The sequence below is a fragment of the Vombatus ursinus genome, unplaced genomic scaffold, assembly GCF_900497805.2.
Source record: "Vombatus ursinus unplaced genomic scaffold, bare-nosed wombat genome assembly UNPS02005659.1, whole genome shotgun sequence".
Classification (NCBI taxonomy): Eukaryota; Metazoa; Chordata; class Mammalia; order Diprotodontia; family Vombatidae; genus Vombatus; species Vombatus ursinus.
Window position 1 is genome coordinate 17,501,846 of NW_020945437.1, and position 25,924 is coordinate 17,527,769.

The following is a 25,924-nucleotide window of genomic DNA, read 5'->3' on the forward strand; positions in this document are numbered from 1 at the left end:
GGCATGGATCTCCAAGGTCCTGTAGAGCCCTGACATTCTGTGGTTTGTCATTTAAAGAGCTCCATTTCTTTGGAAATGTTCAGCCCTTTTCTAAACTTTAAATGCACATTCTTTTGGCCAAGTGCCTGGCACAAGCCTTTCCAGAAGAGATTGTTAATGTCGCTTTGGCTCTAAATAATTGATGAGTTTGGGGTTTGGGGTTTTAATGAGCCTCAGTAGTGGTTCAGAGGATATTGCTTTGAGAGCCAGTCTGTCACTTCGGAAGAGGCTGCTTCATGCTGGCACACAGGAGCAGGGGCAAATTTCTGAAGTAATGGTAATAACAGCGATGATGAGAGCTGACATTTATCTAATGCTATGCAATTACACTAACATCCTCCTCTGATGCTTAATTGTGGCGTGGCTATGACCCTGGGCTTTATCCCAGCGGATAGACCCAAGCACTGTCAGGTGCTAGGAAGCTAAATGGGTTTTGAGTTCGGGCCCAGTGGCAGGCTGGGTGTTGGTAGTCAGAACCAGCTGGGCTAAGAGACAACAGGCACAACCACAGAAGGCTGGCCACCAAGGGATGGTGGCCCCACAGCAGCCCGTGCAGATTTTATCTACAAAATCATGAAGGGGATAGAGAGTGCATTGGAAGAGGGTATAGTCAGGGGGGAAATTGATGGATCCTTGAAGTTTTAAAGTTACCCAGCTGATGATATACATCTTTTTATCACCACCTACACATCTCTGTAAGGTGAGAAGAACAACCTCCACTTAAGGATGAAGGCTTAGCGTACTTAATGCCTCATGCAATGAATAAATGGCAGAGTCCAGATTCAAGTGCAGTGCTATTTTTTCACCACAGAACAATCTACAAGATAAAAGTGAACCTAATTCAGCTTGCAAGGATGTCAGAGCTGGAATAGACCTTAGAATAAAGAATGTTAGAGCTGGGAGGGAGCTTAAAACACAATGTCAGGGGCAACTAGGTGGCTCAGTGGACAGAGCACCAGCCCTGAAGTCAGGAGGACCTGAGTTCAAATCCAGCTTCAGACCAAACACTTGATGCTAGCTGTGTGACCCTGGGCAAGTCACTTAACCCCAATTGCCTAAAAAAAAAAATTTTATAAAAGAACACAATGTCAGTGATGAAAGGGAGCTTGGAACATAGAATGTCAGAGCTGGCAGAGAGCTTAGAATCAACTTGTCCAAAGCCGCACCACTAGTAAGAGGTTGATCTGAGACCCGGCTCTCTCAATTCCAAGTTCATTGCCATATCACACCACCTCTGATGTTTATTAAGACAAGAGAAGGAAGCCAACTGTTACTTATATCATCCCACTGATGAAGATGATAATGCAATAGCGTTTCCTCCTGAATCACCCAGACAGTTGTCTCTGTTTCCTGCACTGCTTTGTTCCACACAGCCTCCTGAGCTTCCTGGGACGGCTGAGGAAATCAAATGCCCTCTGTTCAGAGCCTTGTGGAGGCGAAAGAAAGCAATTTGCTGATTGCTAATTTTAAGATCAGGCCTTCTCTCCCCCAAGACCAATTTGAAGTAGAAATGAGGCTTAACTGAAAGGAAGTCCCAGCTGTAAGGAAGGAATTTATAATTGGGACTAATTGGAGAAAGGAGAGGGGGATGGTAAGTGCTCAGATCATTAGCAGTGGCTGAGTCTGGTCATCAAATCCAAGTGGCCGGGCAGTTCCCTGTGAATGCTCTTCAGTGTCCCTGCTCCCACTCTCTACCCCAGAACATCTGGACTCACTCATGTTTGGGTTGCCCATGGCCAGATTCTGTGATGGGAGCTCGCGGATGGCCTTTTCCTTCTTCAACTTTTAAACGTCTTATGTACCATAGATGTGCTTCTAAGCCTAGGAAGGTGGCAGCCTTGTCCCCAACTAGCCATATGACCTTGGCCCAGTCTCTTGTCTTTTCTGTAGCCTCAGAATCCTCTGTAGGATGAAGGAAGTAGACCAGATGGTCCCAAAGGCATCTTCTAGCTGCAACATTCCATTCCAATTCAACAGATATTTATGGCAAATAAAAACAAATATCTGTGGTATGGTCTTCTTCTAACTTTCTATATTCCAAAATTCTTTCCAGCTCTAACATCCTGTGTTATATCTTTTAACATTCTAAATTCTAAGGTCCCTTCTAGAACACATGTTCTGTGTCCAGTTTTTCCATTTCCTATGCTGTAGCATTCTGTGAATCTCTGCATTCAGTGCTTCTTACACCCAGGGCACACAGGAAGACCTCAGTAAGTAAGCACTTGTAAATTTGAATGGAATTCACTCTAGTAAGATTCTACCGGAATCGCAGAATATTAGAGCAGGGTCCTTAGAAGTCACCTAGGCCAAGTTCCTCATTTTACATTTTGGAAACCATGTCCCAGAGAAGAGCCCTACAGGTAGGCCTATAAGTCAACTCTGCTTCTGGTGATGTCCCTAAGACCTCAGGCAGAAAGCCAGGGGAGGTAAATCAGTCTGAACAAGGACCAAAGCTTAATAATAATGACAGCAATGCAGTCCTGCAATGTTTTATGTAAGCAGAATTATTTACATGTGTTATCTCACCAAACCCTCACAGTAAACCTGTGGTCCTTTCTAGCTTTTGAGCCTATGGTTCTACAACAAGGAGGACAAACATTATTATTCCCATTTTGTGGGTGAGAAGAATGAGGTTCAGGGAAGAAAAGGGGATTTTATGAAGTCTAACAGCTAGTAGATGACAGAATCAGGACTCAGACTCTTTAACACTGCCTAATTAGAATGAAATCAGAACATCAACATAACAGATGCAGCCTATTTCATTTTAGGGGACGGCTTTAGCAATTGGAAAGTTTGTCTGTCTTCCTTTAAGCTTTCTCCTAATTCTGCCCTTCATGGCCAAGCAGAACATTTCTAATAATGCCCCATCCCTACAACAGCTCTTTAGATATGTCTATAGCCATCATCCTCCCTCACCGCCCCCTCAGGCTTTTCTTCCCCAAAATCAACATCCAACTCTTCCAAACTATCCTCATATGTCATAACCTTAAATTACTTGTTTTATTTTACTGTAAATAACTTTAGCCTGTATTCACTCTGTCAGTCATTTATTCATTCATCATAAATAAAAACCATTGAGTCTGGACTCAGAGAGACCTGAATTTGAATCCTGACTTTGCCCCTTATTATCTATGTGACTTTGGGAAGAGGCTTCCCCTTTTGATCCTTATTTTCTCCTTCCATAAAACAGGAACATAAGAAGGAAGTTTTATGAACCATGAATGTGCTGTAGAAGTGTCCCCTCATTAGAAATTGCAAAAAGAATGCTAGATCTTGTAGTCTTAGAAGCTGGGTTCAAACTTTCTCTGCCTCTCACAACCTATATATCCTTGAGCAGGCCACTTCACCTCAGTTTCCTTGTCTGTCAAGTGAGGAGGTTGGGCTAGAAGGTCTCCAAGGTACCTTTCAGCTCCAAGTCTATGATCCTGTGATTCTTTCACTTATTAAGCACCTTCTGTGTACACAGTTTTGTGCTAGTTATTGGGGCAGATACAAAAGATAAACAAAGTCCCTGATTTCATATTCATTGATACAGGAATAGACAGACACAAAGAACTGTGGACAAAAATCTAGTGTAAGTGCAGAAGAACTGCGCAAAGTACTATTAAGGCTGATGAGAGAGAGATTATTTTTACCTGGGGGCATCAGGGAAGACTTCAGAGAGGAGGTGGCACATAAACTGGGCATTGGAGGGTAGTTTTATTTTTATAAATTTTATAATTTATTTTTATACTCACCCAAATTATCACTCCAATAATGGTAATAATTAAAAATGACTGATGAAGTCAGTGGTCCAACTCTAAACTTATGATTCTCCCATCAGAATAATATACATAATAATAATAGCACTTTTCTATACCTCTTTAAGGTTCACAAAATATTTTCTTCAAAACCCCTTGAGATTGGTGTATACAAATTATGATTCCCATTTTACATATGAAGAAACTGATGACCAGAAAAGTCCAATTGCACATCCAGGTATCTGCTCTGTGCCAGGCACTGTTCTAATACAAATAAAGGGATACAAATAAAGACAAAAGCAGCCCTTATCCATTAACACACAGCTGGTAAGTGCCCAAACCAAGTCATTCACAAATCCAATGCTCATTTCATTACACAAATGCTAAGCTTTATAGTACCAAGGGAGTTAGGATGGAAGAGGAACAAAAGCAAAGCCGTTTTTAGGGGAAAATGTGTTTTTTTTTGAAGGTGACTGCCCTGGGCTGGAATCAGGATGCCCACACTGTAGTCCCACTTAGCTCTACCAATGACTAGCTGTGGGATGTTGGCAGATCCCTTCTTTTCTCTGGGTTTCTGTTCCATCATCTATAAAATGAGCAAGGAGAAAGGTCAGAAGAGAAGATCTCCAAGCCACAGCCAGCTGTAACATTCAGTAATTTTCTGTTCTATGGTCTCTACCAGTGCCAATATTCTAAATTCTCTTTTCTAAGCCCCCCCAGCTCCCTCATTCTACAGTTCATTTAGTAATCTTCCAAGAAAGAAATCAAAGCTCAGACCAGATCCACTTCCTATTTTCTACTCTCATTTGGTCAGCTAACATTTATAAACTGCCTACTCTGTGCCAGGCACTCTGCTAAGTGCCAGAGATACAAAGAAAAGCCAAAACAGTTCGCTCCCTTAAGGAACTCACAATCTAACGTGGGAGACAACATGTGAACGACTGTGTATAAACAAGATAAATACATGATAAATTGGAGATAATCAACAGAGGGAAAACACTAGCATTAATGGGAATGGGGAAAGACTCCTAACAGAAGGTGGAAGTCTAGTTGAGACCCAACACAAGCCAGGGAAACCAGGAGGAGGAGAGAGTCCAGGCTTGAGGGACAGCTAGTGAAGATGCTGCTGGTCAGATAACCATTCCAGATCCTTACGCAAAGCAGGGACCACTGGCAGCCAAGAATAGCGATTGTAGGAAGTCTCAGGGATTTCCCTAGGTGTCCTTTTAACTTTCTGCCCTCCTGTGATCCTTTCTAGGGTATTGCACATTAATAATCTGTGTAATATATTTTCTGTAGAGTACTTTTTAGAAATCTAGTTGATATAAAATTTTAAAGGAGGCCTGTCTGTTTGAACTCCAGTGCTCAGATGATTCATTCATTCAGCAAATATTGACGTGCTGCCTACCTTGAAAAGGATTTGCTGCTACCTTCAGAGGGAGATGCAAAGGTGGATAAAACTGGGTCCCTGCTCTCAAGAAGCTTATTAATAGCATATAAGAATAAGACAGGAACACTTAGAGCTAAAATACAAATCAGAACATGGTAAGTTCACAAAGCAGGTGTAAAGTAGTGGAGTCATAGAATGTTAGGGCTAGAAAGATCCTGTTCCACCTTTTTTTCACACATCAGGAAACGAAGGCCAGAGTGATGAAGCAGCTTACCTGGGGTTACAATGTGAGTTAATGGCAAAGCTGGAATTAGAATCTGTGCTGGAATTCTGACTCCTAACCAGCATTCAAGAGATTAGTGTATTTCCTCCGTACCTTCGTTCTGCGTTTTGCTTTGGAAATTGGACTTAATGTTAACGTAAGTGCAGGAGCAGCCAAGTGGTACCATAGCACACAGAGCACTGATCCTGGAGTCAAAAAGACTATTCTTCCTGAGTTCAAATCCAGCCTCAGACATATACCAGCTGTGTGACCCTGGGCAAGTCACTTAACCCTGTTTGCCTCAGTTTCCTCATCTGTAAAATGAGCCGGAGAAGGAAATGGCAAACCACTCTAGTATCTTTGCCAAGAAAAACCTAAAATGGGGTCAAGAAGAGTCAGACATGACTGAACAATAAGAACAAAAGAACCTTTTGGAATAGCAGTTTGTAAGACTCATTGTATACCAGGGAACTGACTGGATGCTGGCTTCCAAGGACACAGTGTCCATGTACAAACTATGAAACAGGATGAGAGCATTCATTTCCTGGATGGAAGGATCAGGGGAGACTCCATAGAGAGGGTGGTATTTGAGACTCCTTATCTGAGGCAGAACTATCAGTTTTGTCCTTTCTGTCTTGCTATAGATTTCAAGTCTCCTCCCTGATAGCCCGCTTACAATTTCAGGAACCAGATCAGCCTGGGAATTAACCTTTTTAAAAATCTAGTTGATATAAAATCTTTAAAGCAGCCCTATTTGACCACTAAGAGAGTAAAATAGATTTCCGCTTTTGGAGTGACAGCCATGTGGAATTAGGCAAGGCCCATTCCTGTACCAAAACTCATCCCGAATCAGCACAAGGGAAGACACTTTGAGTCTGTCTGGCTGGACTTGAACTTCCAAGCATCTCTAGCTTAGCAGGTGATGTGGACTCAGCACCAAGGACACAGACCAAAAGATTCCATTCTAACCGTAGAGAAGGGAGTGAGTGCATCTGAACCTATTTATTGTCCAAGAATATATACACCAGAAAACAGACCTCTCTCTGGTCAGTGCTCTTGGGCAAGTCGCTTTAACTTTGGACATCATTCCCCTCATCTGTGAAGTGGGGATAAAATTGCATGTGAACTGTGCTTGATAGTATTATCATGGAGAAGGCGCTGTATAAACTCAAGGCACTATGTAGATGTGAGTTGTCTCTGCTTTTATCATTGTTGTTAGCAGGCATAAGATACTATATTTGTGCTAGGAAGATGTGTGCAGGGCTTTAGTTCTAAACAGAGTCATAGCATGGAAATAATCCCCAAAAGCAGCGTGGTGGAGTGGAAGAAGTGTTGCCACAGAATCCGTATCATAGAATTTAGAACTGGAAGGGTCCTTAGAGACCTGTCAGCCATAGGGTCAAAAGCTAGAAAGGATCTTGGGAATCTTCTGGTAGACTCTGACATTTTTTCAGATGGGGAAACCGAGGCCCAGGGGACTTAAGTGGTTTACCACAAGGTAGTAAGTAACAGAACAGGATTTAGAGTCCAAGACTCCGAACTCCAAACCTAGTGTTCTTTACACTACCCCACACCTTTGTGTACACCCTAGCTGTGTGACCAGGAACCAATCACTTGACCTCTCTGAACCTTAATTTTCCTTACATATAAAATGTAAGTGATAAGACTTACATTCCTGTAAGGAAAACATTTTGGAAATTACAACACATTGTCGCAGTGTGAGCTGTAGGGTTGGAGGAAAGAGTTTCTCAGGATCGTTAATTGGTATTGTTTCTTAAATCATGCTTCTCTTTCGTATGTCCCAAAATAGCCACCTCTGAACCTTGATCTTTTGCTTTGCAGAAGGCTGTCCTGGTTTGTGCAATGGGAATGGCAGGTGTACCCTGGACCTGAACGGATGGCACTGTGTCTGTCAGCTGGGCTGGAGAGGCGCGGGCTGCGACACCTCCATGGAAACCGCGTGTGGTGATAGCAAAGACAATGATGGAGGTACGCGTCTGGGACCCTTAGCTAGAGGGGCAAATAACCACCTAGGGACTACGCCCAGGGTCAGCTCTTTAGCCAGAAGATGCTGGGCCTTTGGTGTTGATTCACTGGAGAGACTCCAACTCCAGCTGACTAACTATAGTGTCTTTTAATGAAGCTCTGGACAGAGTGTAAGAAGACCAGGATTAAATAGTTTGTGGTTAATTAGTTATTTGACCTTGGCAAACCATATAGCATAACAGAAATCATAACAATGTCAGCAACAATAATAGCTGGCATTTATATGGTGCTTAGAGGTCTAAAAAGCACTTTGCAAACATTAGTTAATTATCTTTGGATTTTGCTGCCTTTAGTAAGATGGTGGAAACAAATGGTTGCTAATGTGCTTTTTAGTTCCACCATTCTTTGTTCTGATAGACTGTGTTATGACATTCTCTCCCATCTCTTGTATTCTCTGTTCTAAGATTCCTTCCGACTCTACTATTCTTTGTTCTAAAGGCCCTTCCATACCCAGGGTTCTGTGTTCTAAGGTGCCTTCCAGCTCTATCCTGCTATATTCTGGCTTCTAACATTGTCTCTTTTAAAGATGTTTCCAGTCCAAATGTCTAAGATTCTGATCCTTAGTTGTCTACAAAATTACTTGGATCATGGTACCCCCAAATCTCACCTCTTAACAGATAGGGGTTATGCTACATTGCTTTATCTTCCTCATGATGTAATAATAATAAAAGAAAATAGTTAAGAAAATGGTTTAGGAGGTAAATTACTAAAATTTTGATAGCATTATTATTACAGTGTTATTATCTAATTGGCTTAATTTGATCCATATCCTGGAGGTACTTAAGGTATGAAATTCTAGGGCATTTCACAGATTTTTAATACCAAGAGTGTGTTGGACATTATCTTACAGTATCAAATAGCTGAGGACTGAGGGAATGATCAGATTTGAGGGTTGAAAGAGAACTTAGAGTCATTTAATGCAGATCATTCTCACCACAACACTTAAGTCAGTCAGTAATTAAGCATTTATTAAGCACCTACTATGTGCCAGGCACTATGCTAAGTGCTGAGGATACAAAAAGAGGCAAAAGATTGTCCAGACAGTGTAGTCAAGGAGCTCACAGAGTGACGAGGGAGACAAGAAACAAATATGGACAAACAAACTATATACAGGATAAAGAGGGAACAGTTAATAGAGGGAAGGCACTAAAATTGACAGGGGTTGGGGAAGGCTTCCTTAGAAGGTGGAATTTAAAGGAAACTGGTAGGTGGAGATGAGAAGACAAGAGAGACAGAGAAAATGTCCAGAGCTGAGAAATGGAGTGTCATGTTTACAGAGCAGCCAAGAGGCCAGCGTCATAGGATTGGAGGGAGTGATATGTAAGACTGGAAAGGTAGGAGGGATCAAGGTAATGGAGGGCTTTGAATGCCAGAGGATTTTGTATTTGATCCTAAAGGCAATAGGGATCCACTGGAGTTTAATGAGTAGGGTGTGGCATGGTCTAATCTGTGCTTCAGGAAAATCACTTTGGCAGCTGAGTGGAGACTGACTTAGAATAAGGAGAACTAAGGAAGGGAGACCCATCAGAAGGCTATTGCAGTAGTCCAAGAATGAGGTGATGAGGGCCTGCACCAGAGTGATAGCATTGTCAGAGGAAGGGGACAGATTTGAGAGATGGTGAAATCTGTAGACCTGGGCAACAGATTGGATATGGGAGGTGAGAAATAGGGAGGAGTGAAGCTGATACCTAGGTTGTGAGCCTGAGAGCATTGTGGGAAGGTGTTGGTGCTCTAGACAGTAACAGGGAAGTTAGGAAGGGGGGAGGGTTTAGGGAGAAAAATAATCAGTTCAGTCTGAGGCATGTTGAGTTTAAAATGTCTCCTGGACATCCAGTGTGACATGTCTGGAAGGTCATTGGAGATACAAGACTACAGATCAGCAGATAGGTTAGGGCAGTATAAGTGGATTTGAGAATCCTCAGTGTAGAGATGGTGATTAAATCTTTGGAAGCTGATAAGATCACCAAATAAAGTAGTAAAGAAGATGAGAAGGTGACCCAGGACAGAACCCTGACAGACCCCTATGGTATCCTACAATAGCCCCAACAAATTATATCCAACATCTTCTTGAACATATCCAAGCATGGGGATCTCACTCCTTCCTGAGGCAGTCCATTTAGGGACAGGTCTAATTGTTGGAAAGTTCTTTCATTGAGCTTGAATTAGCCTGCTTGCCATTTCTACTCATTGTCCCTAGTTATGCTTACTTGAGCAAAGCAGAATAAGTCTAATCTTTCTTCCCCTTCAGATACTTAAAGACTGCTATTGTATCCCTAAGCCCCTTCTTCTTCAGACTAAGCATTTCTAGTTTCTTCAGCTCATCCTTATGAAGCATGGTTTAAAGTTCCCTCACCATCCTTACCACCCTTCTCTGAGCAGACCCCACCTTGTCAGTATCTTTCTTAAAATATGGTGCCAAGAATGAAATGTGATCCCACAGATGGGCAGTGGCCAATGGCAGAAGCCAATGGAACTATCACTTCCCTTACTTTGGACCTTGGACTATTGGGTCAGTTTAAGAGGTGGTAAGTCTTGAGAGAACCAGAATGTCATTTGTTGTCCTTTCAAACAGAAGAGGCCTAGTAACCCCCATTCTGAAACTCCAAGTAGCCAGAAGAGCATGAGTACGAACCATGACTCTAGGCACAGTAAAGTGGAGAGTGGGCCACGTTACCCAGATAATGTTGATCTTAACTGTAGGTAGCCAACCAGTTTGGATAATTTAGTCCTCTCCATATCACCCCCAGTTATCTAGGTCAATATTGTCAAACTCAAATAAAATGCATGCCTAGGACAGCATATTGACTTGGAAAACTACACATTCACATTATCTGCATTGTGTTGTATTTTTATTTATTTTGTTAAACATTTCCCAATTCCATTTTAACCTGATTGAGGCTGACTCTGATCTAGAGAGGTTCCTCAGTTAAAATCTGCCCAATCAGCTCTCCACTTCACTTTGTCTCTGATTGGAAGCACAGCTTCTGAGTGATGAATGGTAAGTAGGTAGATAGGGTGGTATGTACATAGCACCCTAGCCTTAGGCTTGTGAGACATGATTTGGAAACCTGGCTCTGCTGCTTAAGAATTGTGTGACCTCGAACGTATTTCCTCATCTGTAAAATGGAAGCAGTAATATTTATAATACCTGCCTCCCAAGACTGGCATGGGAGGAGGACTCTGCAAGCCTTAAACATCTGCAAAAAATGAGGGGTTTTTTTATTAAAAGAGAATCAGCATAGTATATTGAAAATAGCTCTTGCCTCAGACTTAGAAACACTCAATGCATGGCTCAGCTTTGACACTTTCCTGTGGCATCTCAGGCAAGTCACTTTAACCACCTTGAGCCTCAGTTTCTCCATCTGCAAAATGTCAATAAGAACACTTATTACTACTTCCTTCCACAAGTTATTGTGAAGAAAGTGCTTGTGAACAATAAACTGGTGGACAGAGCATGGGGCTTGCAGTTGGGAAAATGTGGGTAACCCTTGCAAAGTCACTTAACTTGTTTTTGCCGCATTAAGTCAGATGTTTAGTAAGCATTTATGAAATACTTGCACTGTGCTAAACACTGGAATTACAGAGAAAGGGAAAGACACTGTCTCTCTTTTAGGGGACTCACTTTATAATGGGGGACATCATATATAAATATATATACAGAAATATATATACAGAGCCAATGGAAGGCAGTCTCAGAGAGGAAAGCACTAGGTGGGAGAGAGAGGGTGATGACAGCTAGGAAAGGCCTCCTGAAGAGTGTTGGGTTTTGGCCTCAGTTTCTTCATCTGTAAAATGGGGATAATAAAAGCACCTAACTCAGAGTTGTTGTGAGGGTAAAATGAGATAATATGTAAAGCGCTACATAGATGTTTGCTATTATTATTATAACTAATGAAAGCAGTCATGTCATTCACTCTAGTAGGACTCTAAATTATCTAAAAATATTCTAGACTGAGGGGAAGTAAACCCTATCCTGCTGTGTGAGTCTTCACTCCCCAGGTTCCCAGGTCTTTTCTCTGAAGCCTTAAGCAAGCTGTTTCACATCTGGAGAAGCAAATGGAGCCAAATGATCTGAATAAATATAGGGAAAGCACAGCTTCTCCCCCTCCTCCCTGCCGGGCCAAGAGCATAAGTCATGAAACAAAGGTCATTCATTCCCATGAATGAAACCAGATACCAGTTTATTCATCTTTTTTTTTTCACTATTTACAGCTGACAGTGACAGTAATAACAGTCACCACGGCAGGGGTGTGAGGGGGCTGGTAAACCCATTCAGTCCTAAAATCTCAAAGCTCCTATGGGAAAGAGCGATCCCCCCACCTTAGAGGAAGGGTCTGATACAGGCCCCCGGCAAGCTGGACACAGTCAACACGAGAGAGATCCAGCTGCTGAAACAGTGGAAGCAGCATGGGAGGGGAGAAGACTGCCACCACCACTACCCCCTACCAGAAAATTCACCATTCTGGACATGGCTAACTTGTGGGAAAGGGATTTCAGGCATGTCTGACTCTTCGGGAGCCCATTTGGGGTTTTCTTGGCAAAGGTACTGGAGTGGTTTGCCATTTCCTTCTCCGGCTCATTTTATAGAAGAGGAAACTGAGGCAAAGAGGGTTAAGTGACATGCCCAGGGTCACACAGCTGGTGAGCCTCTGAGGCTGGATTTGAACTCAGATCTCCCTGATTCTAGGCCCAGGGCTAGCTGCCCCATGCTGGTGGAAATGCTTATGACCTAATCTTCAGAGGAAGGCTCATAGCCTTATAGGTTATTAGATACCTACTGTCAAAAATGGAAGAAGACAGATCGGAGCATGTCAGAGAACAGATGGATATAGAACATAAGAGCAAGTAAGGCCATTAGGACATGGAGTCCTAGAACACAGGAAGTAGCGAGTCAGAGTCAGCAGGGTCATTAGAATATAGAGAACGACACCTAGAAGGAACCCCAGAAGCAGTCAGGAACATTCAGGCATCTCCCGACTCCAAGTTTTCTCTGGCTGTCCTCCGTGCCAGGGATACTCCTTGTCTCCACCTCCCAGATTCCCTGGCTTCCTTCAAGTCTTAGCCAAAGGAGTTGAGCCTTCTGGGAAATGTCTTTGTCAATCTCCTTTCATGCCTTCCCCCTGTGATTATCTCTAATTTATCCTGTGCATAGATTGTGTATCCTCTCCTCCCGTTTCATTGAGTTCCTTGCAATTAGAGACTGTACTTTGCCTTTCTTTGTTTCTCTGGCTCTTAGCACAATCCTTGGCACATAGCAGTGTTAAGAAATGTTTGTTGACTGACTGATTCCACAGAAGGTAGGATGTCAGGGTCAGCAAGGACGTTAGAACATAGAATGTCAGAGCTAGAAAGGACTTCGAAGGTCACTTATTCCAACTCCTCATTTGTTTTACAAATAGAAGCACAGAGAAGGCAAGAGATTTGCCCAAGAAGTATGTATAGCTGTTGTTGGAGGGTTAGCAAAGGTTGTGCTGAATAATCCCAGACAAATAATTGAAAACAAGGGATAGGCAATGTAATGCAATATGCGTTAGATAGGGAGTTGAGAGACTATTTTTTGCCTCTCCTTTTATCCCCAGCACTTAGCATAGTGCCTGGAATGTAGGAAGTACTTAATACATGTTGATTGGTTGATTGATTGATAGAGACCTGGGCAAATGTAAGCCCTGCAGTTTATTAGCTCTGTGACCTCTGTCATCACTTTGGGCTTCCCTGGATTCCTTTAAGTCCCAACTAAAATCCTACCCTAACCCTTCTTAATTCCCTTCTGTTAATTATTAATCTTTTTGTCTTATGTATTGCTTGGTCATACATAGCTATTTGTTGTCTCCTCCATTAAACTGTCAGCTCCTTGAGGTCAGGGACTGTCTTTTACCTCTCTTTGTATCCCCAGCACTTAACACAGAGCCTGGCAAATAGTAGGAACTTAATAAATATTTGTTGATTGATTGACTGATAGTTTCCTTATCTGTAAAAGGAAGAACTTGGACCACATGGTCTATAAAGACCTTTCTATCTCTAAAATCTTACATATGTTAGAGATGGTTTACTCAGTTATTACTTTTAAGTTGATATAATCCATTCTAGAATGAAAATGTTTTCAATGTCTCATAGCATCCTAAAATTCTGTAGCTAGAAGGGACCTAGGGGGTCATCTAGTCCAACTTCTCCTGAAAGAGGAATCCCTTTGGACAAGTGGTCATCTGCCAGCTATTTGAACATCTCCATTGATTATAAACTCATCACCTAATAAGGCAGCTCATTCAAGGCAATAAATGACCTTTGCTTCCTCAAGCAGTGATTTAATTTTTTTGAATATATGAATTTCCACTGGGTCTAGTGGCACATGCCTGTAATCTCTGTTTGGTGGGGAATGGAGGGGAAGAGGGGAAGAGTAAGGCTCAGGCTGGTGGATCTCTTGAGCTCAGGAGTTTTGAGCTTCAGTAGGGCTAAAGATGATCAAGTGTCTATCCTGAGTCTGGAACCATTAAGATTAAACCCCTGGGAGCAGAGGGCCACCAGACCCAGGTTAGAAACTGAGCAGGTCAAAGCTTCTGTTCTGATCAATGGTGAGATCAGACCGTGAGTAACCACTGTACTTCTGGCCTGGACAATTTAGTGAGACTCATTCTTAAAAACAAAAAATATAAATTTCCTTTTACATCTATGTAAGGTTGTATGGAGGAATACCCTCATGTACTTAGCTATTCATGATACTCTAATGTGCCCTTGGTAGAGAATAAACTCCATAGGAACTTTACATATGCAATTTGACTCTAAAGTCATGGGCCATTCATTTGAGAAAGAAAGGACCATGGAATTCATCAGTAGAACATAAGCTCCCTGAGGGCAGCAAATATTTGGAATTTTGTCTTTGTATCCCCACAGCCCTACCCAGAGTAGGTGCTTATGAAATGTGGTTTTTTTTAATTGACTTGCATCTGGTCCCATCTCTTTACCTTAACGAGGAAGAAATTGAGACCCATAAAAATGAATTGACTCCATAGTCACTTATTAGTGACCAAGCAAGAATCAGGAAAGTGAAATCAGACTTGAAGATAATGCTCAGATACTACTAACAATTACTCCCATTTCTGTAGCACTTTGCAGTTTCTAAAGTGCTAACCTCGCCACAACCCTGTACAGTGGGAGGACAAATATCATTATCACCATGATGAATGATAATTTCATATTTCAAAGAGTGTCAACATTTTCTCTCAGATCCCCTTTTCATATCACATGGAACAGAGCTTTGATATAAAGAAATCTGGCAGTGAACCAGGGGCTCAGGATCTTAGATTTAGAGATGAAAGGAACCTTAGAGGTCATCTAGTTCAACTTCCTTATTGACAGATGAGGAAACTGAGGTCCAGAGAAGTGAAGTAATTTGTCCCAGGTCACACCATGGCGCCATAGAGCCATTTACTAAACTTGAATTTCGTGGTCAAATGCCTCACCTCTGGGTCCTTTGACCCATCATTCTTTTGAATCCAGCATTCTTTCTACCACATTTACTAATAATTGATATTTCTGTAGTAGTTTATAGTTTACAAAATTTTTCCTTTTTCCATGCTCATTTTACAGACGAGGAAACTGAGGATCAGTAAAGTGATTCATCTAATAAGTGGCAAACTTAGGATTCAGACTCAGGTTTCAAGTACTCTTAGCCTCAGAATACTTTAGTTGCAAAGCATTTCCATTTATTGCCAGTATGGAAAGAAAGAACAGGTGGGGCCTTGTCAGATATGCCCTTAAACATGAATGTTTTCCAAATCACAGCTTTCTATCATGACTTAGTTTCACGGTCACAGTTTTTAAGAGGAGAAAAAAACAGTCAACTGGAATTTGAGTCAATCAGACTGTATTTGAGAAAGGGTTTGCAGCAGCCTTGAGATGTGGTAACCTCTTCCATGGAGTTCAAATGCTGTGGGGCCCATGAGACGCAATCATAAGGCTGCATTACAAGTAATTTATGGGGTCAGCCTGGCAAAGAAAATTTCAGGCAAACTCAGAATCAAGATATCTCTCCAGCCCTCCCCCCCCGCCCCCCATTCCCTTCCTGAAATTGAGAGTTCTCATAAAATGATATAATTTAGTCACCTGGCAGGCTGTTCTCATATAGTGTTTCACAGGATAAAAGGCAAGAGAGAAATTGACCTTTAAAAATATTGTGTTTCAGGCAGCATATAAAGGTTTTGCAAGCCATGTGAAAGGAGTCAGAGAATTTATTATGGAGAATGGTTAAAAAAAACTTTCACAAAATGTGTATTGAGAGGAAGCTGTGCTCCCCAGAGTGCCCCCCCGACATAGTTATGCATTATGCAATGGTTCTATTTCAGCAGCCCCCCCCCCAATTTCTGGATGAGTCTGGCTTGCTGCAGCCCACCTGTGGAGTGGGTTGTCATGCACACACAACTTTGAGAAGACTTAGGGCTGCAAAGAGACTAATTGATTCATTCTGCAATGCCTATGACAAAGTAGACGTGTAGGCTAATTTTCCCAAGCTCCCTTTTCCTGTGAGGTCTGAACACAGCGAAAATGAAATGAGTGTACTTTTCTGCCATAAATTGTTGCTCGGGGTAATAGAGTCCTAAAGTTGAATGGGAGGGGCCCTAGAAACATCCTAGAATCCTTGAACACAGAATATTAGAGCTAGAAGGTGTCTTAGCACAGAGAATATCAGGGTGAAAGAAAATTTAGAACATAGAATATCAGACCTAGAAAAAAGAGACTGCAGAACGTGGAAAGTTGGAAAAGAATGAAAGAATATGGGATATTAAAGTTAGAAAACATTTCAGTTAAAAGATTTTAGAACACAGAATATTAGAAGATAGAAAATCAGACCTAGAAAGGACTAACATAGAATGTTAGAACATAGAATTGTAGAGTTGGAAGGTATGTTAGAGCATAGACTCTTAGAACTAAAAGGAATCTTAAAACATAGAGCATTAAAACTAGAAAGGATTTTAGAATGGATAGAGTGGATAGAGCACTGGGTTTTCAGACACTTACTGTATGATCTTGGGCAAGTCACTTAACCCTGTTTGCCTCAGTTTCTTCATCTGTAAAATGGCCTGGAAAAGGAAATAGCAAACCACTCCAGTATCTTTGCCAGGAGAATCCCAACTGGGATCATGGAAAGTCAGACACAACTGAAACGACTGAACAAAAACAAATGCTTATTCCCCTCCCCAACCCCTCCTCAGAGGTCATTTAGTCCAACCCCTACCAAAATTATGAGTCCTTTTTCACAACCTCCCAACAGCTGGTCATACAGTTTCTATGCCAAGACTTTAAGTGACAGGGCATTCACTAGCTGCTAAGGTAGATTATTTTCCACTTTTTTTTGACAAGTCTTCATTTTAGGATATTTTATTTTCCCAAAGAAATTTTTCTACTAACAGTCAGATCAGTCAGGTGTCAAAACTGTCGGTCTCCTTCATGACTACATTGCTTGTCTTGGATTAAATTGGATTCTGTTAGGAATCAAGATCAGGTTTCTTGAAGCTTCTTAACCCTCAGACCCAACTGAAGAGTCCCAAGTGTCATCCTTCCAGAGCTATATGCTGGAGGAGTCTTCGAAATGGGTTTCATTATTTGGATGGAACATATTTGTTTTGAGGTCTGCTCCAATGATTAAAATATGTTTATAAAGAAATGCAAGTGGCCCATTAAGAAATGGTGGTCTGTTTATAGCAGAGTCAGTCTAAAAGAGAGCCTTCTTCCCTGGGAGCCATTTTACCAATAACTCAACATGTTGCCTTGAGTAAGTCTCTACTCCTCACTGGACCTCTTTTCTCTTCTTTATAAAATGAGGAAGTTGGACTAAAACAGAGTTCTTAAGCCTTTCTTGTGTCATGGACCCCTTTGGCAATCTGATGAAGCCTGTGGACCCTCACAACAATGCATTTAAATGCATCGAATAAAATACATAGCATTACAAAGGAAAGCAGTTATATTCAAATGGTTATCAAAATATTGTTTCAAAGATATGAACCCCAGTTAGATAATCTTAAAGGTCCCTTTCAGTTCTATACATAGCATTTCAAGGCACCCTGAAATCCCTCAGTCATCTCCAGTGGAAAGAAGATGTTGTTAGATTTTTAATGGAGGCTTTTTGGCCAAGCCTTTACATCTGTCTGATAGAGAGGGTGTATTTAATGATAATGCTGGCCTGAGAAAGAAGCACTATTACCCCCAGCCGTCCAGATAACTGTAGAGTGGAAATGTTTGTTGTTGTTTTTTCCTATGATTAATATTTTATCAGTATTTACACAATTCTTTTCTGAAAAGAGACAACATGATCCATTGGGAAGAGCACTGGATTCAGAGTCCCAAGGACTTGGGTTTGAATCCTGGATTTTCTGTTGGCTATCTGATTTTGTACAAGTCACTTTCTTTCTCTGGGCCTCCATTTCCCCCACTGTAGAATGACAGGAGTACATTACTTCTAAGGTGCTTCTTTGTGATGGGAGGCAAACATTGAAAGACCTCGTGTTTGCTGTTTTATAGTTCTCTTCTTTCAGTTAACTTCCATGCTCCTCAAAATCTTTTCTTAATGAGGAAATGAGTAATATCCCATTTTCTCATGGGTCACAGCAGGTATGTTTTCAGATTTCCTGAAGCCATAAAAATGAATTCATAATGCACCAGCTAAATTTATGAGCCTTCCAGACCAAAGGGTATTTATTGAGATCCAAGTGTAGTGTAGGGAAGGAGCCCTGGATTTGGAGGCAGCGAATCTGGGTTCAAATCCCGGCTCTATCACTAACTTGTATGACCTGAGTCAAATCATTTCCTCTCTCTGAACCTCAGTTTCTTCCTCTACAAAACAAGGGAGTTAAAGTTGGTCATTTCTAAGGGCCCTCCTAGGTCTCATGTTCTCTAATTTCTCTGCATCTGTGAGGATAAGAACAAAGCCAAGTCTAAGCCACCATGAGGTAGTTGTGGCTAAATGTTTGAATAGCACCTCGGGTTTTTGTCTTCAGTTTCCTGACACCCCTGAGAAGCTGAATTGGGTGGGGGTTGAGGCCAAAGGGCAGCAGCAAAGGAACAGGGGCTAGTAATATGAAGACTTGGGTACTATTGCTATTTACCCACCTTTGATCTTGGGCAAATCAGTTAGTTCACCCCTCCAGCTTTAGATTCTTTATGGGTCAAATAATTGACTTAGATTAAGATGACCTTTAAAGTCCTTCTCAGCTCTGACATTGTATGTTCTCTCTTCTTACGGTCTTAGTTTTAAGATGTTTTCCAGCACTAACATTTTACATTCTTTGTTGTTATTGTTGAGTTGGTTCAATCACATTCTACCCTTCATGACCCCATTTTGGGTTTTCTTGGCAAATATACTAGAGTGGTTTGCCATTTCTTCCTCCAGCTCATTTTACAAATGAGGAAACTGAGGCAAACAGGGTTAAGTGACTTGCCCAGGGATATACAGCTAGGAAGTATGAGGCCATGTTTGAACTCATGAGGATGGGTCTTCCTGATTCAAGGTCCAGTGCTCTATCTACTGCACCACCTAGCTGTCCTATGTTCTTAGGACCCTTCCAACTCTAATAATCATATATTCTAGACCCCCTTCCAGCTCTGGCCCCTTTCTAGCTTTAACATTCTACATTCTAAGGTCCATTTCACTTCCTAACATTCTGTGTTCTGTGGCCCCTTATAGCACTGACATTCTATGACTGTCATGGGAATTTATTCATTTCATTCCTGATGATTCCTTACTAAGTAATCCCTGACAAACCATCTCCTTCTGTGAAGGCATAAAGGTAGTTCTTCTTCAGGATGTTGAATATTAGGAACTTAAACACAATACATTGGGGATCTCTACCATTTCCTCCTGATTCCCCGAATCATGTGACCCTGGGAGAGCTGTTCTTGGTGATGTGGCACTATGCCTACATTCCAGGTGCTGGAAGGCTTTGTAACGGTCCTGAAATCATAGACACACCTGCTCAGAGTTTCTCCCTTTCTTCCTTTAGGTCAAGAACCAAATTACAAAGTGAGCTTCCCCACCCGCAAATTCCACTCTCCCTGCCCATTCTAATTAACCCACATCTGGAGTACTCCTGGGTACCGTATTCTGGGAAGGGCATTGATAAATGAGAGTACTTCCAGAAGGAGATGAAGAGTGTGGTGAGGGGGCTGGAGGCCATGCCACATGAGAAATGGTTGAAGATTGGCGGGGAGGGGGAGACATAACGTTTGTCTGTCTTCGTACACTGAAAGTTGTTGCATAGAAGAGAAATTCAGCTTCTACTTGGCTTCAGAGATAGAACTAAAAGGAAATTAGAGAGAAACAGAGTTAGACTCAATATGTAGAAAAATTTCCATTGATTAAAGGTATCCCAAACTGGAATGGCCTTCTCCAGGAGGCATTGAGAGTGTGTCCATGTGTGGAAGGTTGCATAAACAAAGAACAGCAAATCAACAAACATTTTAAGCATCAGCTGTATGCCAGATACTGTGCTTGGTTCTGGGAGTACAAATAAAATGAATGAAGCATTTCCTTCTCTCAAGGAGGTAATACTTTAATGGGAAAGGCAACACGTGCATAAATAAATATATACAGGATAAATATAAAGAGAATAAATACAAATCCATATCTTGGAGATGTTGCAGATTGGCTTTCCTGTTTGGTTCCAAGTTGGGCCAGACGGCCTCTGAGTGCCCTTTCAGCACTGAGATTCTGTGACCCTGGAATGTAAAGAGTTTGTGACCAGGTGTAGTAAAACAGATGTTAGTGAAGTCGCTGTGTTCCAGGGGCCAGAAGGGAAATGCCGACCGGCCCTGACGGTGATGAAATCTCCCTCGGAAGCTCTCTCAGAGCCCACCTCACACATCACCTTGTAGCAGCTGCTTTGATTTCTCCTCGACACTCACCTGTGGTTTTTAATTGACTTGCCTCAAGTGAGGGGGAAAAACAAGAGGGGGGTGGGAAGAAGCTAACTTTTTGGCTTCCTAATTCAGCCTCCTAGAAAAATAGTTTCTATTCCTTCAAGGTTTTAGAGAGCTTGTTGTATAAAGGTCAGTAGCTACCATCATTCATATTCAGCTTACTCCCACCAAGGAAATGTCTTAAAAGCAAATCCAACGTATAATCAAGACTTATTTATGACTTCTAGACTCCTTAGCTGCCCATGCTGGCTTTCTAATGTATGAATTCCCTACAAGATGTATCTCCTCCATCCTAGGGCCCATTTTTCATAACTATTTGTGAATCTGCTCCCATTATGCTGCAGATTCCTCAAACAACACTGAATAAATGGCCAGTCCTCCTTTTAAGGAAGGATGGTGAGCTGAGGGTAGTGTAAGGGGTAGGAAGAATCATCCTCAGCTATTATCAGATAGTTCTTCAAATTTGGTATAGAGAACTCATCCCAAATTGAACTTAATCATCATTTTTTTGCGGGAGAGGATTAGAAAATGGACAATCATGTAAATAGGGATGGGCCAAGAAAGGTTGGCCTAACATTAACACTGTCTCTTCTTGGCTTGTATGTGTAAATCCTAGCACTTAATCCAGTGCCTGGGCTATCCGAAGCACTTAAGAAATGCCTGTTGCCTTGGCTTGACCTGATGTTCCCTGGAAGTGGCCGTCCCAGATGTCACATTAAGGGTATTACTAGGGTCTTTGTTTCCTCACCATGGAGTGGTGTCCTGAGGACCCTCCTCCAAGACAACCTAGTATCCCATAAAGGTCCCTTTCCCCAAGAGGTCTGCCCCGGCAGTTATAGCCCTGATCCAGACCTGTGATTTCAATGGTATAATTAATCAATCAATAAACATTTATTAAGCACCAGCTATGTGCACACACGCTGTGCTAAGCAATATAGAAATCTTCCCCTGTACAAACACTCCTTTTACCGATGCAGATCAGCAATTTGTTTTTAGAATATTGCCTGGGGTGAGAGGCTACAGTCACGTAGCTAAACTGTATCGGAGATAGAACTAAGATGGTAGCTAACAAGTAGCATATCTAACCCTGATCTGACTCCAGGTCGTGTTTTTTGCTGCATCATGTAATCTTGGCATTATGTCCTCCCCCTGAGGTATTAGCATCTTCAGACATCAAAGTTAAGCCATTCAAAAAGCATATATTAAAGTCCTTCTGTATACAAAGCCCTGTCCTTGACATTGGGGATTAAAGAAACCATGTGATTACTGCCCCCAAAGAACCTAAAATCTTATAGAGAGAATCTAAGCTACACAGAAATAAAGTATGATACAGGGCATCAGAGAGTATCAGCGTTTGAAAGGACAGGTCTTTTAGACCAAGCAGTACCTTGGCACCACTACAACATCCCTGAGGTGTCATCTCTTCTGTTCCCAAACCTCCAATGATGGAGCAATTACTACCCCCTGAGCCAGCCTGTGCTGCCTCTTTTGGAGTTCTCTGGGTGTTTTCCATTCTTTTTGAGCCAAAACCTTCTTCTCTTTGATGTCCCCCTTCATCCTTTCCCCTTTATCCCTCCCCACCATGCCCACACTGTTCCTAATTCTACTCTCTGGGGCCAACCCAAACTAGTGAAATCCCTTTTTCTCATGACAACTTTTCAGATAGTGGAAGGCAGCTGTTAGACCCTGGCTAAGGCTTCTCTTCCCCACACCAGATATCTTCATTTCCTTTAACATATGCTTGAAAGTGGAATGTACCAAAGACAAAGGCGAGGTCTAGGGAAAAAATGGTAGAAGAGTATTTGAGTAGGTAGGCACTAGTTTTTAACTGGGAGGATTAAGGAAGTTTTCATGGCACCCAAATTGGGCCTCAAGGGATTTCAGCGGTCAGAAGAGGCAAGCAGTATAGGTGATCACATCTGGGTTTGCCAGAGCTTACCCATTGTCCCTCAGAGTTCCTGCGTGTCACTCTCAAGAGGCCCAAACTAGTACCATGTGTGTTATTTGCACATGTGGTTACTGTCCGTAGCAAAGATACTAATAAGCAGTGAAAATGTCTTAAATGTGGGCAGGAAGAAGAAATCTGGAACAATCCACAGACTGTGCAGTCTGCCCTGTATCATATATCTAAAGGTTCTTTGTCAACTCTTTAAGTGCCATATAAACAGGGCTTATCAGGATTATCAGCCCTGCAAGGCAGGTGGTGTATCATTGTCCCAATTTTTTAGATGAGGAAACTAGGATTCAGAAAGATTAAATTATTTGCCCAAGGTCACAGGGTGGATGATGGAGCCAATTTTGAATCAAAACACATGATCCCTCCTGGAGTGTAAGTTCCCTTAGGGAAAATGCTGTCTCTTATTCATGTTTGTTGAAGCACCCAGCCAGAGGACCTGGAATGTACTGAGCATCAGTGCGCATAAAGTAATATAAAGAGATTTGAATTTAAGAGTCAGAAAATCTAGGTTCAAGGTCCAGTTTTGTCACTTAAGAGCTGTGTGACCATGGGTAAGTGCCTTCTATTTACTGAGCCTCATTTTCCTCCTCTGTGAAATGGGATGATTGGACTAAATAATCTCTGTGATTCTGTGAATGAATGAATGAATGAATGAATTACAAATGGATGAATGAAGTGCAGTGGTTAGATTGTGTATGGATACAGGAGCCAGAAATCTAACACATGCACACACACACACACTCACACACACACACACACACACTGCTGACCTACCTCTTTAGGAACAATCAACAAACCTTTATTAAATGCCTCATGATACCCTTCTTAAGTGCCAGGAATTTAGCTAGAAGCCAAGGATACAAATTTTATTTTAAAAAGAACACTATAGTGTTTTTGCCAAGAAAACTCCAAATGGCATCACAAAGAGTCAGAAACGACTGAACAACAACAAACATAGCGCTTTAAGGTTCGCAAAGCCTTGTTTGTGTTTTATCTCTTTTGATCCTTACAACAGCCGGTGCTATTGTTTTTTCCATTTTACAGATGAGGAAACTGAGGCAAATAGAGATTAAACAATGGGTGCAGGGTCACACAGCTAGTAAGTGTCTAGAGCAGGATTTTGACTCCAAGTTCAGTGCTTTATCTGTGCACCACCCTGATGCTTCATTATGCGCCCAACAAATATTTATTAAATGAATGAGTTCTCTCACATAGTAAGCACCTAATAAATACTGGATGCCTGCCTGTCGCCTATAAAACTGCAATACAAAATAAAACAAAGTCAGTTGGAGATTTTTTTAAATGTACTTTGCTAAATCAGAGAAAAGAAAGATCATTTTCTACTGGGGGAGGGAGAGACAGGGGAGGCAAAGAAAAAGCTTCCTGGAAGAGGTGGCATCTGAGCTGAGTTTTGAAGAACGAGTGGAATTTCAGCAGGAGGAGATGGGGAGTGAGAAGGAAGAGGAGGGTGTTCCGGACGTAGCTATGAACAAAGGCTCAGAAAAGCTGCCGATTTGTTTGGAGGATAAAATACACAGAGGAGAGTGGAATGAGATCAGTTTGGAAAGGCCAGGTGACACCAGATTTTGGAGGGTCTTGGTATCAGGCAGAGGAGCTGGGGGGCAGCGGCTTTCTAATACATGAGAATGATCCATTGAAGATTTCTGAGCTGAAGAGTTTTGTGATAAGGGGTTTGCATTAAGATACAAAGGAGACACAGGATGGATTGGGGGAAGGAGGGGTGTGGAGACTAGAGTCCGGAAGATCAGTTAGAGAGCTCTTCCGCACTCATCCTGGCTGTCGGTAACAAAAGCCAGGACTGCTGTCTCCCTAGAATCCAGCCCACCACTACGCATGCAGTAGGTAGGTAACCAATACATATCTGCTGCCTGTCTCCTTGAGGCTGATTATAGTCTGAAGAAACATGTGCATGGTTTGCTGAACTCTGCAAATGAAAGATCCATGTGAGGGATTAGATTCTGGGCCTAGTTTACATTAACTGCGGTATGGGGCTCGTGGGTTCAAAGATAGGAAGCAGCCTAATGTAGTAGAAGAGGTATCAGATATGTGGTTAGGTGCATTTAAATGCCTGCTGTTCCATTATCTAACTTCTTGTAACTTAGACAAGATACACAAAAATAGCCATGATTCATAATGATATACCCCTTTTAAAGTTAATTATTTATTTTTACAGGCATGTATCTCTGTCTCTCTCTCTGCCTCTCTGTCTCTCTCTCTTTCTCTCTCTCTCTCTCTCTCTCTCTCTCTGTCTCTCACCCCCCTTTACCTCTCCCCAGTTGAACAGTTAAAAAACAGCAACAGATAAAACACTGATGACAAATGTGTGCAGTTCAGCAAAATAAATCCTGGCATTGGACATTCAAAAATATATTTTTGTATTTTAAATCCATCACCTTTATGCTAGGAGTGGGGTGGTGCTTCATATTCTGTCCCCTGGACTTGTGTTTTATCTGTATATCACTTTAAAGTTTAAGAGGCACTTCTCCATGGGCCTCAGTTTCCTTTTCTGTAAATTAGAGTTGGAATAGATTATCACTACAATTCCTTCCAGTTCAAAATTCTGTGATCCCCATGATGCCTCCTTTCCAAAGCAGAATAGGTCCTGACAACTGCTGTGTGTCCAAGACTGGGAAGATATCACCTGCTTAGATATGATCCCATCTTCTCCCCGGCCCACTTGTCCAGCATGCTTCTCTTCCACCAGCACCTGTCAGACATTACTTAAACACGAAATTACAGCTGAAGCTGAAAGCAATTTGCATCTGAGTATGGATGCATGCGCGACAGGTTTTCTGGCCCCCTTCATAATTCTGCGGCAAGGGGCCATCATTCAATTGCAGCAGACTTAGAAGCTGACCATTAAATCAGCTGTCTCAGTAGAAAGGCCGTGAAAAGTCACGGCTAATTTGAAATTTTATTAGCTTTTGGACTGCTCTCGTTTACCTCAGAATCATTCTCAGGAAACCAGGTCTTTGGGTCTTTCTGGAAACTATGATTGCTCCCACTGCCAAAGGCTCCAAATGGCCAGATAGGGAATGTTGGAAGGATTCCTTTCAGCCTGGGGGACGGTTATTGGTCCCTGATAAGCAAATGAATGAGGATTGGAGACTTCAGGGGATGATTTTCAGAGGAGTGTATTCATTTCTGTGGTTTACCAGTTGGTCAGCAAAGAGCTGGAGGCTCTGGCCACCAGTAATTTAATCTTAGAATGAATATAAGAACTGAAAGGGACTGTAGAATGTCGAGTATTAGGATGCAAAGTGTAGGTTGAGGCAGAGTGGAAGGAATAATGGATCTGCTGTGACAGACTTGTGATTATATCCTTCTTCTCTCTCCATCTGGGTGACCTTAGGCTTGGCACTCAATGTCTCCTGGCCTCAGTTCCTTCATCTGTAAAATGAAGGTGTTGGACTAGATGGGCTATGGGATCCCTTCTCACGCCAGCTCTATAGTTCTATAATCTTGTGACTCTTAGAGCTGGAAAGGACTTTAGAATATAAAATGTTAGAGAATAGAGTGTAAGCAGTTAGAGTTGAAAGGGGCTTCAGAGCCCACCTGTTTCC

The 25,924-nt window shown here is 42.0% G+C and overlaps 1 protein-coding gene across 1 annotated transcript in view; it reads left to right on the forward strand.

Moving 5' to 3' along the window:
- LOC114032701 (teneurin-4) overlaps positions 1-25,924 on the forward strand; it is a 412,175-nt gene that overhangs the window by 270,084 nt on the left and 116,167 nt on the right. The window contains exon 14 of the mRNA XM_027848083.1: positions 7,274-7,420. Coding sequence (XP_027703884.1) covers positions 7,274-7,420 — 147 coding nt within the window. The remainder of the gene's footprint in view (positions 1-7,273; positions 7,421-25,924) is intronic.